General features: G+C 46.3%; 1 protein-coding gene across 1 annotated transcript in view; it reads right to left on the reverse strand.

The window, feature by feature from the left end:
- Nucleotides 1–1427: 1427 nt before the first annotated feature.
- Nucleotides 1428–17312, reverse strand: part of ATF6 (activating transcription factor 6) — a 73510-nt gene continuing 57625 nt past the window's right edge. Inside the window, exon 14 of the mRNA XM_009999884.1 lies at nt 1428–1636. Coding sequence (XP_009998186.1) covers nt 1428–1636 — 209 coding nt within the window. The remainder of the gene's footprint in view (nt 1637–17312) is intronic.

Here is a 17312-nt window from a genome sequence, read left to right on the forward strand (position 1 = left end):
TCCAAGCTGTTTGTCTTGCTACAGGGTCAACCTTTACTTCCTAACCACCACACACAAATAACAACAACAACAATAATAAAGAAAAACACCCCACATCAGTCTGCGGTTCAGACAAGGAAGGAAAGGCAGCTTGGCTGGCACACTGAGGCCCAGCATCTTCTGTGCTAACTGCAAAGGGGGGGAAAGAATAATATGACATGCTGAAGTCATTACAAAAGGCTGCTGCTCTGCTGGTGTCTCCTCCCAGCTGAGCACCCCAGTGTCCCTCGGCCCAGCTCTGGCTGGGGCTTGGTGACAAAGGTGGGACCCATGACCAGAGGTCTGCAGCAGGCTCTGCCACTGCAGCCAAAGCCATGGCAAGTGGCTCAGGGCTCGGGGGCAAACAGCACACTCCTCTGCTGCCTGGCTGGGGGCTGTCGGTCTGTCAGAGCTGGTAAGGCAGAGAATGGGAGAGGCTGGGGGTGTGGGTGTGTGGGGTGGTGTTGGTGTAGGGGTATGTGTGTGTGTTTGAGAGGAGGGGAAGGTGCTGTGCCTGTCCCACTGCACTGAAGCAGCTCTTCTGTCCCAGCAGGGCCAGTGCTGCTCTGTGGGCTGTTAGCTGTAAAAAGCACTACATATCACACAGAAAAAAACCCCCACCAAACAACAAACAAAAAACCCCCACCAAAAATAGCAAGGGGAAAAAAAAAATAAATCCCCAGCAGTAAAGTCTTTAGCTATGCATGTGCTGCACCAAATCACACCCTGGGGCCAGGCCCCAGCCTTTCTCCACACAGCCACTTGGGCTGGGGAAGACAGCAGCATGTGGGGGGCAAGAGAGCTCTGCTGGGGGGTGTGCACTGCCTGGGAGGGTGGCCCAGCCCTGTACCACCCAGGTGTCCTGCTCCTGGGGGTACAACCCTAGGAGTGGGGGGGCCACACTCTGTGGCAGTGTGGGTCACCCTGCTTGTAGTGCTTTGGCTGGAGGTGCAGGTTCCCACCGCCCCACTGGGCTGCAGTGCTGCAATCCTGGGCAGCACCCCACCTTGGGAGACAGTATAATAGGGACTAAAAAACAAACCAAAACAAAAAACATACCACAATTTCGGACAGTGCCTAAGGAGTAAGGACAGCCTGTGCCCCCCTCTGTGCCAGCCCCAGGCACCAGCTGCTGATGCTGACACCAGGACTGCAGCAGCCTGCTTCACCTGCACCCCTGGCATCAGGCACTGCACGCTGCATCAGTTCCCCCAGGCTTGTCCCCAGTAATGGGCTGGCTGAGCTGTATATTCCCTGGACAGGATTCAGCCGTTGGGAAGGGTCAGGCACAGGAATGGGCTGAGTGGGGACTGCCCTTGCTGCATTGATGTGCCAGGAGCCCCGAGGGAGCCACCAGGGAAGGGTCTCAGTCTGGAGCAGTACCTGCTGCATGCCAGGTGCTGGGGCTGTCACTGCAGGGATTTGACAATAGCCCTCAGGGCATGGGGTGTCTCTGGGACGGAGGGGGAGGCGCTGTAGAAGGTGTTGGTGTGATTTCTGCGCTGCTCTCGGAGGTAGGGAGGGACAGAGGAACTTTTGATGTGGAGGATCCTGGTGTCCATCACTTCACAGTCGATCTGCATCATCACCTCGTAGTCCTGCCCATTGATCACATTCTCTGCAAAAGTAAGAAGAAAAAACAAACAAACAAAAAGTTGGACTTAGCCCGACAAGCTCGTGACCCTGTGGCATCAAAAGCAGAGCTTTCTGGGCCTGTGTTTTTGTGGAGCAGGAGCTGGAGGGGGGGAACAGCTTCCTTTTTGCAGCTCCACACACAGAGATCCATCTCACCCAGCCCCACCCTGCTCGTGACACCCCAAAGGGGCAGGCCACACTTAGCATGTGCAGTCACACCTAGAAATTAATGTAAGTCTTTTCCACTTCTTCACCTTCCCATAATTACCAATGGAGTTTGCCTTGTATAACATTTGTTACTGAACTGGTGCTCTTGAGCCATTAAGGCATCAGGGTGATTGAAGACAGGGCTTATTTAAGAAAACGGAATGTTTCGCTTTCTTTTCATTAGTTTAAGAACACTGCAACACTGGGTACTGAGGATCTAGAGTAATCTAGAGGAACTAATCATCTTCACCAGATAAATAATAAAAATCAATTAGTTAAAAAAAAAAAAAAGCTATTTCTTGTAAGAATTAACTGCACCGTATCACTGTGCCGACCTGACTTGTACTTGCACGGCACTGTGGAGTGACACTGGACAAGGCCATTACCCTAGAGAGGGCCTCCAGACATAGGGAGACCCAGGCCAGCACCTGGGACCCCAGCAAAAGGGCTGCACCACCCCAGCACAGCCCCAGGCTGGGCACGTTGGCTGTTGCAGAAGCTCTTGGGCTTGCAGGCAGAGGCTGTGCACATGGCCAGCATCTGCTGCCTGGATTTAAAGGTGGGAGACTATTCCCTGCATAGACAGCGTGTCCAGGAATGTGGGAGCCTAGATCAGATTTCCAGGCACGACCAATCCTTGCCTTTCAGAGTCAGAAACCCCGACTGCCATCGGCAGCGTTTGCTTTCTGTGCTAAGGATTGAAGAGCACCTAATGGAAAGCGTATGGATTGGAGGAATGCAGCATACATTACTAAATTTTACTGTTTTCCTGGATTAACTCTGACTCTAGATGACAGCTGACAACTGTGGCCGGACCCTCTCGTACCCCACACCACCTGCAGAAGCCATTAGATCAAGTATGTCTGGTACAGTAATGAAAAGCAGGAGCAAACCCTTGCTAAGGGGGCCAAGGGCCTGCGAGGGAAATCAAAGATCCCACCTGCAGAAGTGAAATGGAAAAAGCTCTGCATGTGCCACTGAATGACTGAGGCCTGGAGCAGCTGTGCATGTTTGTGCCACTGATCCAAACACCCCTCCTGGCCTCAGTGCTGCTGATAAAGCCCTGCCATAGCTTCAGGTGCTGTTTCCCAGACTGGATCCTTTTGGAGGCCATCCCCCTCCAGGTCCAGAACCCTGTGACACAGCCAGCTGGAAACACAGCTCCTGGGCTCTCATGGTGCAGATGACAGCTCGATAGGACCCTGACTATGTGAGAAAATGTGCTCCAAAGCCACAGGTGGCACATCTCAGCTGGTCCTGCTTCTCCCAGTGCTGACACAGGCTCCCTCTGCAACTAAGAGGACCACAACGAAGTAAGTTAGAGCTCTGTTACCCTGTGCAAGAGGTGTTGTGTCTTCTGAGGCCACCACAGCTGAGGTAACTGGGAGGAATCATGCTCACAGCTGACCTCTCTGGCCAGCAGGCAAGGAGGGGACTCACACACCAACACAGACATTCAAAAAATGCCCGAGTCCTGGGCATATGAATCAGCACAGGATTGACACTCAGGTTTAAAGACCTGATAAAGTATCTGATGCCTTTCTCTGTTGGGCTGAAGGCACTGCTGATGAAGAACTGCTGCAGGAAGCCTCTGCAAAGGACCTTGGTCACACAGGGATGAGGACAGTAGCAGGAAGAGTTCAATTCCCACTACAGACATTTTTGTAGCAGTTTTTCTCACTACTATTAGCACCAACATGACTAGAAGAGGAGGAGGGATTTTCTGCAGAGACAGCAGCTCCTGCAGTTGGGCAGCTGGACTGGCTGCACTGCAAGGAGCAGGCTGAGAGCCCTGCCAGCCCCAGGCTGCCTGGCCACAATTGGAGAGCCCTGCCCGTGCTCCCCCAGCACAGAGGAGGGAGGTGAAGCCCACGTGATGCTCTCAGCAAAACAACAGGCAAACGTGACCTGCATGTTTGGAAAGACCAGCTCACTGTCAAAGGGGCAGGCATTGTAAAAATTATTCCACGTGTCTCCAGCCTGAGGTCAGCACCATTATACTGTTTCATGATCTGGATGAAGAATAGAGAGCATACTTATAAGATTTCTGGAAGATGATAAACTGGAGGAATTTCAACCAACTTGGAGTACTGGATTAGACTGCAGCTTCAATAAAAGAGAAAAGCTGTCCAAAGCCTTCAGGATGCACTTCAACCAAGGCCAGAGCGAAGTACAACGCTTGGGAGAACTGGAAAACACAAGCGCAAAATGGGGCTGGGCAGAAGCACAAAAGCCTGAGGACTGCAGAGTATCAATGTGCCTCAGCCAACAGCATGACAGGACCAGAAATGATCAGCTTGGTTCCAAGAGAAATAGACTTACCTTTGACCCAATTTGTAATTATAATTAAATACAAGCCCTGCAGGAACTATCTTGGGAGGCCAGAGGATCTCTGTGACTGACTCTCTTGCCTCTCAGACAAGACCTGAGGTACCTGACCCTCCCTCCCCACAGGCACAGACAGTCACTCGTGGTCCCTCCAGCCCTGCCTTTCTGTTTTTCTGCAAGCTGCAGGTGCCTGTTCATGACTGATGCCCCTCAGGGTAGACTGCACCCGATCACTGCAGAGCCCAGGTCCACAAAGAACCCAACAAATGTCAACTGAGCCGTGACAACTGTCTGTCCACTCTTTGCCCATCACAAAGACAAGACAGTGAGATCTGAGCTGTTTGCCATAGCGCAGGGGTGCACACCAGTCAGCTCCCACTGCTCAGATGGCACTGCTGTGCCATGTGTCCTTAATGGTCAGTTTAAATCCAGTGGCTAAGTAGCTGGACATGTCCAGTGGGCAATATCTGGAGTTGTGGGTTCTTCAGGAGAGCCTGTGCTTTGACCTCACCACAGAAAAGGCCAACAATTTTGCCTGGTGATTCCCACATCACATCTTTCAAAACTAACCCAGCCAGGCTTGCTTTCTTTCCCCTTCCATGGGGCTCTCCAGCAGCACAACTGTCTGGGACACAACAGTGGGAGACACCAGTGCTCTCTCTCAACACTTAGACCAGCACGTACTGCAGCCATCACAGCTCACAGCCCTCTGTGGGGAGGGGGACATGGGCAGGGGGGGCTGCAGGACGTTGCTGCCTGCTGCCACTGCTTGTTTGTTGGCTGGAAGGTCAGTGCTGCGAACTGGTGTTACATGGGGCTGCTTAATAGCCCAGAGCAACACCTACCCTGAATTATTTCTAAAGTTTATTGTGCTGATTACCTATGACTGATGTTTTGTGGGATTACATAAGTGAAAACCCAGGAACAGATCTCCTGTAGAAGTGTCTGGATTTATAAATAAATTTATTGCTCCTCTTTGAAGTACGTAACTCACACAGCCTCAGGGTTAAGAAGCTGTCCTTCCCAGGCCAAAAAGGCTGTGTTGCACTTAATTATTTGTTAACAGGTTTAAAAGCCATACTTCAGATGATACACTATTTAGAATTAAGAGCAAAGGTAACTGTGCCAAGCACTGCTGTTCCCCGCACCTTCTCAAAGAGACTCGCTGGTTCTCATGGACTGCACCAAACTCCTGGCACGAGCTTGGTCTAAGGAACAGAAATCTAATTCCTCAGCACTGCTCTCCAGGGCTTATGGCAGCTCCTCTTAAAAACAAACAAGACCCAGCTGATGAAAGCTGACGTCACCAGTCCAAACCAAAAACGTTTAGCAAATAATGCTGAGGATAATAACCACGGCTACAAATTACCCAAGATGATGGAAGATTGTCTTCACATTTGAAGTGCTAGATTTTCAAAACAGACTTACTAGAAAGACCATAAAACAAAGCCCTCCTTCTCCCTTCAGCAGTCCTGACAGCTATCAATCTTTTGAATGCTCAAATGTCCATCTTTGAGATCAAGCATCTACTCCCACAAATGCTGTCTTAGGGGGAAGGCAGACAGAGAGGGCTTGAGAGGCAGGCATTGAAAAGCTTAGTGTCTGTTCTGCAATAATCCAAGACAAATTATATGAATTGTCTCTCTAGATTCAAACTCTACACATCAGTGGGCTGTTTGGTCCTATGAATGCAGTCATAGGCCAGGAACAAGTTATCCTGGTAATTTACCCTTTCCCACTTCCATGCACCCCTCAGCACAAAGCTCTGCTGCAGGAAAATGCTTGGCTTGGAAACTGCAATTTGCAGAGAGGCTGCAACAGAGCTCCCCTGAAATGCCACCTGACCTTGTGAGGTGTTTTAAGGCTGACACCAACCGCCATGGGAGAGCTTTGCAGCTTCTGAATCATGCTCATGCCCTAGGTACACTGACAGAGCTTTGTTCTACAAAACCAGCTATGAATTTTGCCTTTCCCCTGACAGTCCCAAAACTGTGAGACCCAACTGTATAATTCAGGGCCTGGGCCACTTATTTGACACCCTCCAATCCAAAGACTTTTCTCTTAGGCTCCAACTGCCTTTGCAGTAGATAACCTACCTGCAGGTTTCTTCATAGGTGACTTGCAAAAGTTGTCAGAACCTGCCTGCTCTACTCCCACAATGTGTTCACTGAATATACAGCTAAACCAGTGCTGCCCACATAGATCTGGACTCCACGTTCTCGTCTCTACTGGTAAGATACAGGGAAGGAAATAATTTACCTAATCTTTACTTTAACTACCTGTCTTTGTCAGTTAGGCTAGAGAATCATGCCGTCCTCATGGACAACAGCAGAGAGTGTATTTGCTGTTCACTGAACTAGTTTAGTTGATGTCAAAGCAGCTGTCAAGGAATTGTCTCTGCATAAGATGATTGAAAACCATCAACTCTCTTTGCTACTCCTGCCTTTTACACACTCCACATTCCTTTTAATGAGAAAGCTTGCTTTGCCACACCAGATCCCAAGGACAGTCAGTGTCTGCTAATTCACACTTGGAGCCCCCTCTGCAGCCCCACCTATCACACCAGCAGGAACCCAGGCAGCTTCAAAGAGCCTCCAGATGTGTTCCAGTACCCGGGTGCTTCGTGCTAGCTGCACCAGGCTGATGATGCTAAAGTTTGGTTTAAATAATGATTTAGCACCAAACTACCCAAACAATTCACAGCCCAACCTGCCCTAGTCCAAAACACAGCTTCTGCCTGGGGCAGCCCAGAGTTCAGAGAGCTCCAGAAGATGAGGGCAGCAGCTGCAGGCAGCACTGGGGCTGGCCTGCTGAAGGGCTGCAGCTGTCCCCAGACACAACCCAGGGGGCTTTCTCTGCCCTGTCACTTCTGCAATCTTCCATCTCATCTCTGCTGAGCAGGCCTGACGGTCCAACCCAGCACATCTGGACAATGTTTTATTCTGAAGGCTTGGTATACACTACCAAATAAGTATATAAATGAAGCAGTGTTACTGTAACAGCTACAAAGACTAAAAATACACTCACTGCAGCAATGCAGCAGGGCTCCTAAAACACTTACAGATTTTCTTGTTAGACAAGATTATTTGAGGCAAGGGAGAAAGTTATACTGGGACCCAAACAACTTATCTTTTAAAAGCAAATTCCTGCTTGGAACTGTTTCCAAACAAACAATTTGCAGTGGTCTCACCTCTGTGGCCTCAATCCCTGACATGGGTTAGGTGAGATCCTGGGCATTTTGGTTCTCCAGGTCTCCTAGCACCTCTGAAACATCCAGCCAGGCTGCTGGGTCTATAGGCATAAAGGAACAGGGGCCATGGTCAGGAACACTGGATCCACATAATCAAAAGTCACGTTGATGAGCCACGAGCTGGCAGCAAGGAGACAGGGTCCCTCCCCACATGTAAGCTGCTGGGAGCAGTGCTGCCAGGGGCTATCCAAGGGGGATAGACACAGGCATGTGGGGCATGCAAGAAAAATAGAGAAAACAAGCTGTGGCCTCCTAAGTAAATAAAGGAACCACAGGGAAGATCAGCACTGGCTGTAGAGAAGGAACAAAACGTGACCTTAGCTTATACCACAATGTGATTTTTGCACTTTGCCTGTGGGCAAAGTGGTCAGTGGCAGATCTGTGTCAGGTGTGCTCTGCAGTACCTGGTCTGGACTGGGAGGTCTCAAGGAGAGGGAAGGAAAGTTGGCTCTTCCCAGGGACATTTCCCACCTGATCTCTCACCTCCGCTTTCAATCTTCTATCATGCTGCACAGGCACTTCCTTCTAAGAGAAAGAGCATGAGTAACAGAGAAGAGGGTCTGGTGTGGATCTCCTGTGATTGCTTGTTTTGGAAAGGGAACCAAAGGCCCTCTCAAGAAGAGAAAATCAGAATCACCAGTGTTGACCCTCCCAGGCACATCATTTACAGCTCCCTCAGGTTCAGGATTTCTCAAAAATACTGAGACATTTTTGACAGCCCTGGCTGTGCAGTGCGTGCTGTTGGCAGGGTTTCATTGCTGCAGGATGCCCATGTTTGAAACCTAACCAGATGTGGCAATGCTAACGACAAGGGGGAAAAAAAGATAAAACAAAGGCAAGGGGCAAAGCAATTCTGCTGCACAAAAAGCTCCCTTGGGAGTGAAGGACAGAGGCTGGAGAGCACAACTCTTGCCAAGCAGAACCATTCCACGTCTGCTTGGGAGTCACAGAAGTCTAAACAAACTCTTCACACAGCCTGCAAATCCAGACATATTCCCTGACAAGACAAGTAACTGTACACAGGAGACCAGCCTAAAAAGGCATTCTGGTAGAGGCTTCTTTCAAGAACAAGGGCTGGAGGGCTTGTCCCAGGAGACCATGTAGGGGACTTTTCCTTCTGAGTGCAGCAGGGATGGACCAGGAGGAATGGGCATGTTCCCTTTGGTCCTCACCATGGGTATCACATTCTACAGCTTTTTTTTGGACCTTTCTGGTCCAATCTTACCTTTGGTTTAATATGCCAGCAAGCTCTGCCTTTTCCTGCTGTGCTGACAGATGGGCTGCTCTCCTTTTCTAGCTTTGGTGCTGCCTAAGGATGGCTGTTCTGCACGGGCAGGAAAGCAAAGTCCTGGCAGCAAAGTCCCATCCAGTCTGTGCTTCTGCCTCTCACAGTGACCAACAGCAGAAGGAAAATCAGGGCAAGAATGAACTTTTGGAGATATATGAGAGTAACTGCTTCCCAGACACCTTATCTACACCATTCATGGTTCCTCAGGTTCTGTTATAACCCTTCCCTCAGCCATTGCTGGCAAATTCAGTAATTGCTGTGGCAGGGAAACTCTTACACTTCATGTTCATTCCTATTGCTTCTCTCCTGCACCTTTCATATACAAAAACAAACAGTACTGAAGATGGGAATTCAGCAGGGCTCTAAAGATAGTTCATGCTTTGTTTTCTGCTCCCTCTCTAAAAGCTTATATTGCTTTTCTTCCTCATCTAAACTGACACTCTGGGAAAGGATGCAGTGTGGCTTCCCTGAGCAGTAACAGCTCAGTTATCTGCCACTGTGGGTTTGGTCAGGAGCTTTTCCTTTTTGCATTTTTTCATGCCAGGTTTCACCTGTTGAACAGAATTTCACTCCTTCCTATGATCTTCCAGCATGTGCCTGGAAATGCAGGGGCAGTGACCCCAGCACAGACTTCCATGGGTGTCTACAAGTAGCATCCCCTTCATTGCAAAATGCAATCATCTGTTTCCACCTTTCATAAACACCATTTAAGGAGTCACCAATCCCCCAGTGACCCTTCCCTCTTGCCTCACAAAAAACTTGCTTTCTTTTAGTAGTTTTCCCACTATTTTCCAAGAGTTCTGAACACTCAGGTATGTCACAGTGCTTAAGAGGCTGCCCTTATTGTCACACTCACTATCCCTCCGAGGCCTGTGATGGAGCACTAAGGTAGGACTTCTCTCTCCAGAACCTGTGCTCTTTCCAGTCTATTCCACATGTCCAGGCATGGTCAGCTCTCACAGAGCCAGCCACTCTGTGCAAAAGTGAGACTTGATTTTATTACAGTTCCTGAGCTCACCTCACGTGTCACCTGCCATTCTCCTGCTAATGTTATAGCCTCAATGGTTAACATCAGCACAAGAACTTTTTTATGCTCCTTCCTTCAACAGTGCTGACTTCAATATTAAGTGCTCTTTCACACCTTGGTCCTCTACAGGCACTAGAGATTCCCTGGCAGGCATCCTTTGAAACATGTTTCTAGTATTTTTTTTAATGCCTCAGGCACAGGGTTCCTCAACATCTTTTTCTGGCTTGACTTCTTATGCTTTGACACTTAGTCTGCCAGCAACTGTGCTTTTTTTTCTATTCCCTCATTTGGCTACAATGTCTATTGTTAAAAGATATCTTCTTACTATAGTGAATCTACTGGAATGTGTTACTTAAGCTTGTTGGATTTTTTAGGGTCCTTTTAAGACTTTTGCACTGAGCTTTTAATCTTTAATCAATATTCATACCATTTGCCAGCATTTTACCCTATTGGTTTTCCTTTTAATATGTTCTCCTTATTTAGCCCTTACCTTTGACTGTAGTAAGTAGTTAATTATTTCAATTTACAGGCACTTACTGATAAAATTAATTTAACTATTTGACTTCATATTTTTTTTTTTCAAGAGGCAGTCTCACTCTTCATTGACACACTCCTTCTTTGTCACCCAACATCATTTGTATCCTAGTGTTAGAGTCTCACTGATTCAAGAGTGAGGGCTGGTGTGAGCCTAACTATTTGACTTCATATTTTTTTTTTCAAGAGGCAGTCTCACTCTTCATTGACACACTCCTTCTTTGTCACCCAACATCATTTGTATCCTAGTGTTAGAGTCTCACTGATTCAAGAGTGAGGGCTGGTGTGAGCCTGTATTCACTTACAGCTGAAATGTCTTTATAGGCTGGATCTCATCCAAAGAGTGAGCTGAATTTTCCACCTGTCTCACTTGGATACATAAAATTACCTCATTTATTTAGATACTGTGATCAGCTTTTACTCATAGAAGAGTATTTTTAACACCATCTCTGTGAAGCTTCTGTTTGTGTGAGGCGAGCACTTTCCTCCACATGAGCTTCTCTGATTCAGCGCATTTGAAAGTTAATTAAAAACCCTCTCACCCACCTGCTGAAGTGCCCATCTGAGCACAGCATGCTAATAAAAATGAGATGTTAGTTTCAAAGATTTCTGTTTCCCAGCTACAGCCACAGGAGATTTACAGCTTTAATGTCCAAGCCCTGCTCTGAAACAGAGGTGCCTCCTTTCTTTCTCTCAGTGAGGGGCAGCTCAGGCTGGCAATCATTTCTTCCTCCACACTCATCCAGAAGGCATTTCTGCTGTCCTGGGATATGCCATGGTCTTTTCATCTGGGGCTACTACAGAACAAGATGGGATGGAGGCAGATGATTTACTACATAGCGGTGGATAAATGACATTGAGAATGTTCTTCGGGATGTATTTTTCAGAAGTTTTCCTACAGCAAACCTGCTACAAAGGATGAAGGCCAGAGGATGCCCAGGAAGCACACCAGGAAGAGCCAGAGGTGAGGTGGAACGGATGAAGCAGGTGAGGAAAGCTGTGGCATGGAAGACAAGACCTAGGATATGAGAAGAAGGCAAAGGCCTCCCAGTCCTGCTAGTGCAGTTTCCTTGGAGACTGCAATCCAAACACTGGAAAAGGCTGTCTTGGACTTCAGTATTTTTACTAATCTCTAGTTTTGCTCCAGTGATGTTCTCAAGACAGAACTCAGAAATGTGCACCTCCTCTACCAGCACTGTTGCAATTCTGTATGTTTTCACAGGGTGAGCTCATTATGAATAATTATGTTTCAGATCACTGCAGAAATAAAGAGCTACCAGTAATCAGAGTTGGCCTGTATATCCCAAACATGACACTGTGTTTGCCACCTACACTTTAACACTGAGAGGAATCATGTAATCTTGAGTTTACATTTGAAAATGTATGCAGGCAGAGCCGCTGGGCTCAAGGCTGGAGTTACAATGTGCTGCAAAGTTGGATGCAGCCGAGATGGAACAGATCAGGATGAAAATTTTCCCTTTGCTTTGCAGCAGTGCTCCCAGCACAGTGCTCTGCAAAGCTTGGTGGGACAGAACTACACACAGCACCAGCACCCAGGCTTAGAGAACGTGGAGAAGACAGGGGCTCTGCAGCCAGACACATACACATCCTGTTATACACTGCATCTGGCTCCTTCTGCAGCTCCACACTGGCATCCATGCTGGCAGCTCATGGCACGGGTTTATTTTTTCTTCTACTTTGTGGATTTTATAGAAGTGTGTTTTTTACATGGAAAAAACAATCTGGTGCAGTAACTCAACACTAGCATTGGAAATACTAAGTATGGAGTCCAATTAATTTATGACTCATTCTCTACCCCCTTCATGAACAGCTTGTTCCCATGAAATGCCATCTGCAGCGTTCATCCTGTCTATACAGGGAAGACCAGTCACACTGGAGCTTGGCCTGCTCTACCACACAAAACCCAAGAGATATTCTTTTTTTTCATATTAATGAAGGGGCAAAAAAAGCCCCAGAAGACCCTCTGAAACCATATTCCTAATCTTTTGAATACATAAAAATAGGTTCCTCATTTAGCAATTTAGGTAAACAGCTCGTTATGAAAAGTCATTGGGGAATAAGTCTTTATGATTTCATTTCTTGATCGTTTCCTGTCTAACTAAATAAACATGAACTCAAGTGACACAGATTCCATTACTTTTGTGTGCAGATTCTTGAATGATTTCTTTCATACTTTTTGGAATAATGTCTTCTCCTTCCTGCAAAGACTTTTGTAGCAAAGACTACAAAATCTGTTGAAAACTTGAATCTAGAAAATTATGTTCCAGACAATTCTGATGTTCAAAGAAATGCACGAAAGTTTGAAGGGGTATTCTGTTTTCAATTCTGTTTTACATCACTTAGAAAGGAGAAAGGGAGTGAGAACAGCAGCATATTTCAATATGACTACGGTCTGTCATCAAAATTCCTTGATAAAACACTTTCTTGCCTGATTTCAATCCTGACCTCTACAGCACAGCTTGACAAGCGCACAAGAGCTGAAGTACATCTGTGACATTAGCAAATCATCCTAATTACAGCAGAACCACAGTAACCTGATGTGCTGTTTGTCCACGACCACACTCTGGAGGTAAGAGACTCTCCCTATTTCTCACTCATGGCTGTGGCAGTGAGGTCTAACCAAGAGCTAACCATGGCTCTGATTTTCTCCTGGTCGGGCTTCACTGAACTCCTTTTATGCCCCAACTGGCAGCTCAAGAAGCAGAAGACTGGCATTTTCAAAATGGTCTGTAGACTTACAGCAAGAAGACATTCCCAGAGAGATTCTCCTACATCTTGGTTTAGAGATCTAAATGCTTTGAAGGAATCTCAATGACCTTCTTAAAGAAACCTTAGCAGCCACCCTTATTCCACCCCACAGACAGGCTGTAATCCTACATACATAACTTGCAGAGTTTTCTGCTCATACACTTGTAGCTTGTGAGGCTGTGCTGAGTTCTCAGTAATTTCTGCTAAATCCAGAGATCAAAGCAGAAACGATTAAGAGAAGTATCTCTACAGATCATGCTTGTGTAGCCAAGAGAGAAGCCCTCTGTACCTACTAAAGTGCCATGAGCTTCTCAGTGTGGGGCCAAGGATAGCAGCTGTGAGAGGAAGCCACAGGGACTAAGACGTGGCTTCTAACATGGAGAGAAGAATGAAGCAACAACAGCTCGAGATAGCTGGGGCCATCAGTCTCCTGGAAACCACTCTGAAGCTATTCAAAAGTGAGAGAGAGAAGGCAAAGTGTTAAGCAGCAACCTTCAGGGAAGTCAGCTGCCCTAAGTGGCATATATTGCTTTAGACTGTCCTCATTTGAGGACTGACTGGGAATTCTGCTTCTTGCTCCAAAAGACAGAAATGGCATCTTTTGTTTGCTTGACCCCGAAAGGCAGAGAGGAAGTTGGAGACTTTATTTACTCAACCCCGAGACATGGGAACTTGCAGAACATTGTCACTTCCCGAAGAGCTTTTGTTTTTATTTTCCTTCTCAGCCTGTGTGGGTTCTGTTTGCCTTATGGATTTTTCACAGGCAGTTTGCTACCAGCCTCAGACATCTGTGAGTGGCTTTTGCACGTGGCTGATAGTTGAAAGAACTTTCTAAGTAGCTGCATGCAAATAATCATGCTGCTTGATGGCAGAAATTCCTCCAGTTTTGATCAAAAGGCCTTACCACTAAATCTGTTACTGACCATTTTAATTAGAATATGTATTATTTCAGAGCAGTTTTGAAGTTTGTTACATGAGTATGAGGATGGATGCTGGGAAGGAAGGCTGAGGGAAGTGGCAGCCATCAGAAGCTGGCCAACACAACAGAGCACATGAACTCTGCAAACCTCACCATCCCACTCACAGTAAGTTTCTGCCTTTAGGAGAATATTTTGCTGTTGTATTTCATGGAAAAAAAAACCAACCAAAACAACAGCCCTTAAGAGAATAGGGCTCCTTAAGAACCAGGAACATCCAAGTTATAGAGGGTTAAGCAGACAAACAACCATCCCAGTGGCAGCCTGAAAACCAGTCCCCTAGTGTGACATTAGATTAAGGACCTATCCAGAACATTTGTAAAACATTCAAAATTCTCTCTGCCACGGCTGCCAATTCCCAGAAAACAAGCCTTGGATCTCACAAGGGGGTTTCCCATCCTGTCTTTCACTTTTGTTTGGCTGAGAGTGCAGATACCAAACCTCAATTTAGAGAAAGCAAATGATGGAAGAACTCACACATACAGGGAACTGCTTCACACAGGGGTCTTAAAAATAGAAAAGGCCTTTTTGGTCTTTGTGCTACTGCTAAGGCCACCAGTGCTCATGGCAAGTACACACCTGCCCAGACGTTTGCAGCTGCTCCTACCAAAACCAGTGCAAACTGCAAGAGTATTGAATCTAATCCTAGGCAGAAATGCATTAACTGAGGCAGCTTCTTGGACTAAATGCTGAATACTATCTCCTACGTTGAGCAACTCTACATATGTTCTTACTTTGAGTGCTGCAAGGAGAGGACTACTGGTGGTGTGTGCTGCGCCACAGAGCTGCAGGCGTCCTGCAGAGACAAAAGGCTTGTGCTTGGGGTGGGAAGAGTGGCTTAGCTATGCTGTACTCTATAGATTATTTTGATCCAAAGATCAGCATTATAACCCACGGCATTTCTTACAGCAGTTAAGTAAATACAAGGCTAGTGGCAGATGTTTTCATTTAAACTTCAAGAAAGGCACCGCCTATATGTCAATTTGGAATTGGTGTAATGAGCCAACAGGACTCTGAATGACAATAAAAGCAAATTTAGGAATGAAATCTACTGGAGATTTAACTGGTCTCAAGTGCATAGTTATATTTCTAAAATAATAGCTGCAATCCAGCATAACAAACATGACTTGCTTAAAAACAAAAGCTGGAGTTTAACTGTAAATGGCAGTTGGCTTTCATTTCCATGAGAAACTGAAAGATACTTCTACTTAACTTATTAACTTACTTCTACTAACTTATCAGCAAAGACACACCAATGGTCCTTCGAAAACCATCCACAGTGGAACTAGGACAACCCAGTTCTCCTTTTTTCTTTCCAGACTTACCAATCCTAAGGTCCTCAGAGCCCATCAAACAGACTTTCTGCGGGGTACTATTTGTGTCTGCAAATGGTGGAGCTTTGTCATAGGGCAGAGATAGGTCAAAACGTGGGCATGGCTGGCTGCAGGGGCCAAGGGGAGGGCTGTACTGAGGGACAGCAGCCAGCAGGGAAATGGGAGAAGGGTGAAGGGTTGCAGGAGCATCTGGGGAAGTAGAAGTACTTGCTGACAGCAAGTACTGGCTATGAACTGGGAGGGTAACCAAGCAAGCTTGGAAAGGGGCTTGAAACATGGTGGGGAAGAAGGAAAAGAGGGTAAGAATGGCAGAATTAACATGTATCAACTATATTTCTAAAAAATTAATACTTAAACTTATTTAATGTATTTTAACATATTAAACATAGTTCTCTGCACCTGCACAGAAGACCTCAGAGGGGATTTCACTGGGTTATCCTCATGCTCACAGAGGGGTGTGGGGGATTCAGGCTGACCAGGAGAAGCTGCACACAGGAGGAAGTTGCAAGATAACAGCCATTTTTACTCTTTTCCAATGTAAAACAACTCAATAGTTTTTAACAAGTTTTTACATTGAAAATGAGTAACATACTGTTATTGCTTTGTACAATATCGTTCTACTAAACTTCCACCTTACTGAACACACACATGTGCACATACACACCCATCTGCTACAAAACTTCCTGTTGAGATTTGCCCTTATCTGCAAAGCACAAGCACTGCCACTGCCCAGACCTATCCCAGCTCTGCCCTCCAAGAAAAGCTCTTAAAATTGTACTGTGATTCTGCTTTCTATACTGGTGAAAACTGCCAGACCAGTCTCATGGAACCATGTCATTCACCTCCTTGCTATCAGGACACTGACTGAAAACTCCTTTTACTTCCTAATTTTCATCAGTACCTCTCTCTGTCCCTGCAGCTGGTGCTGGGAGAGACTTGAGGCAGCTAAAGGCACTCCCAGCAACCCAAGTGCAATCAGAAAAGGATTGATAGTCCTGCTGTGAAAAGACTGTCTCAGCAGTTCAAAAAGCTCTTGGATGAACCATAAGCTGTTTCATGTTCGGAAACAGTGTAATGGGTAAAGTTTAGTACACAAATACAGATCCTGCAGAAGAAAGCACATGATGAAGCTCCAAAAAAATTTCAAAGCAAAGGCCACTTCATTTGCATTCCCCTTCATCTCCATTGCTAGGGCTGTAGCAGCAAAAAGGAGGGGCAAGTAAGTGGCAGTGGAAAAGGTTCTCCTTCTTCCACAGAGATCTGGCTGAGGCACGAGAAAAGGCAGGAGGGGACAAGTTCTTTCACTGAAAGTTTTGCCAATTCCTCCCAGGGAGACCTATCCTCTTTCAGCAGCCCACTCTGCAGGTGGAGAAAGAATTAAGGTGGGCTTAAAAGATCAGCAGACAGCTGGGAGGAAAGCTTTGTTGTCAGGAAACTTCCAGATGCTCGCTCAGGACGTGCTATGTCCCTGCAGAGGCAGGATAGGGTGGAGGAGCAATGTTCTCAAAGGAGAGAAAGGAGTTTCTCTCCAGATAGACCTTTTTAGGGAATTTTCCCCTCTGGGTAAATCTACTTATAATCAAATTAAAAAATAAGCCAAGTTACCTACTGACTTTTGTGTATCTTGTAATCTTTTCTCATAATACCTGGCTGAGTGTCACAGAGGAAACAATGTTGGATGCTGTTGTTTACTTAATGCTATCCTTGTGTCTCATCTGTTTCAACATCCCTGTCCAACTCCCTGGACATTCTTTTATTTCCTGGATTATGCTGATGTTCTGAATTAAAATCCCAAGAAACTACAATTTCACAATGTTTCATTATTAATGATGGGTAAGATTTGTCACTTGATTCTGATCTGTATTTTCCAAATTATATTTACTTCAACAACTGAAAAGTTACTTCAAAGAAAACAAGACTCAGAAACATTTTAAGAGGAAAGAGT

The sequence above is a fragment of the Chaetura pelagica genome, unplaced genomic scaffold, assembly GCF_000747805.2.
Source record: "Chaetura pelagica isolate M959 unplaced genomic scaffold, ChaPel_1.0 scaffold246, whole genome shotgun sequence".
Classification (NCBI taxonomy): Eukaryota; Metazoa; Chordata; class Aves; order Apodiformes; family Apodidae; genus Chaetura; species Chaetura pelagica.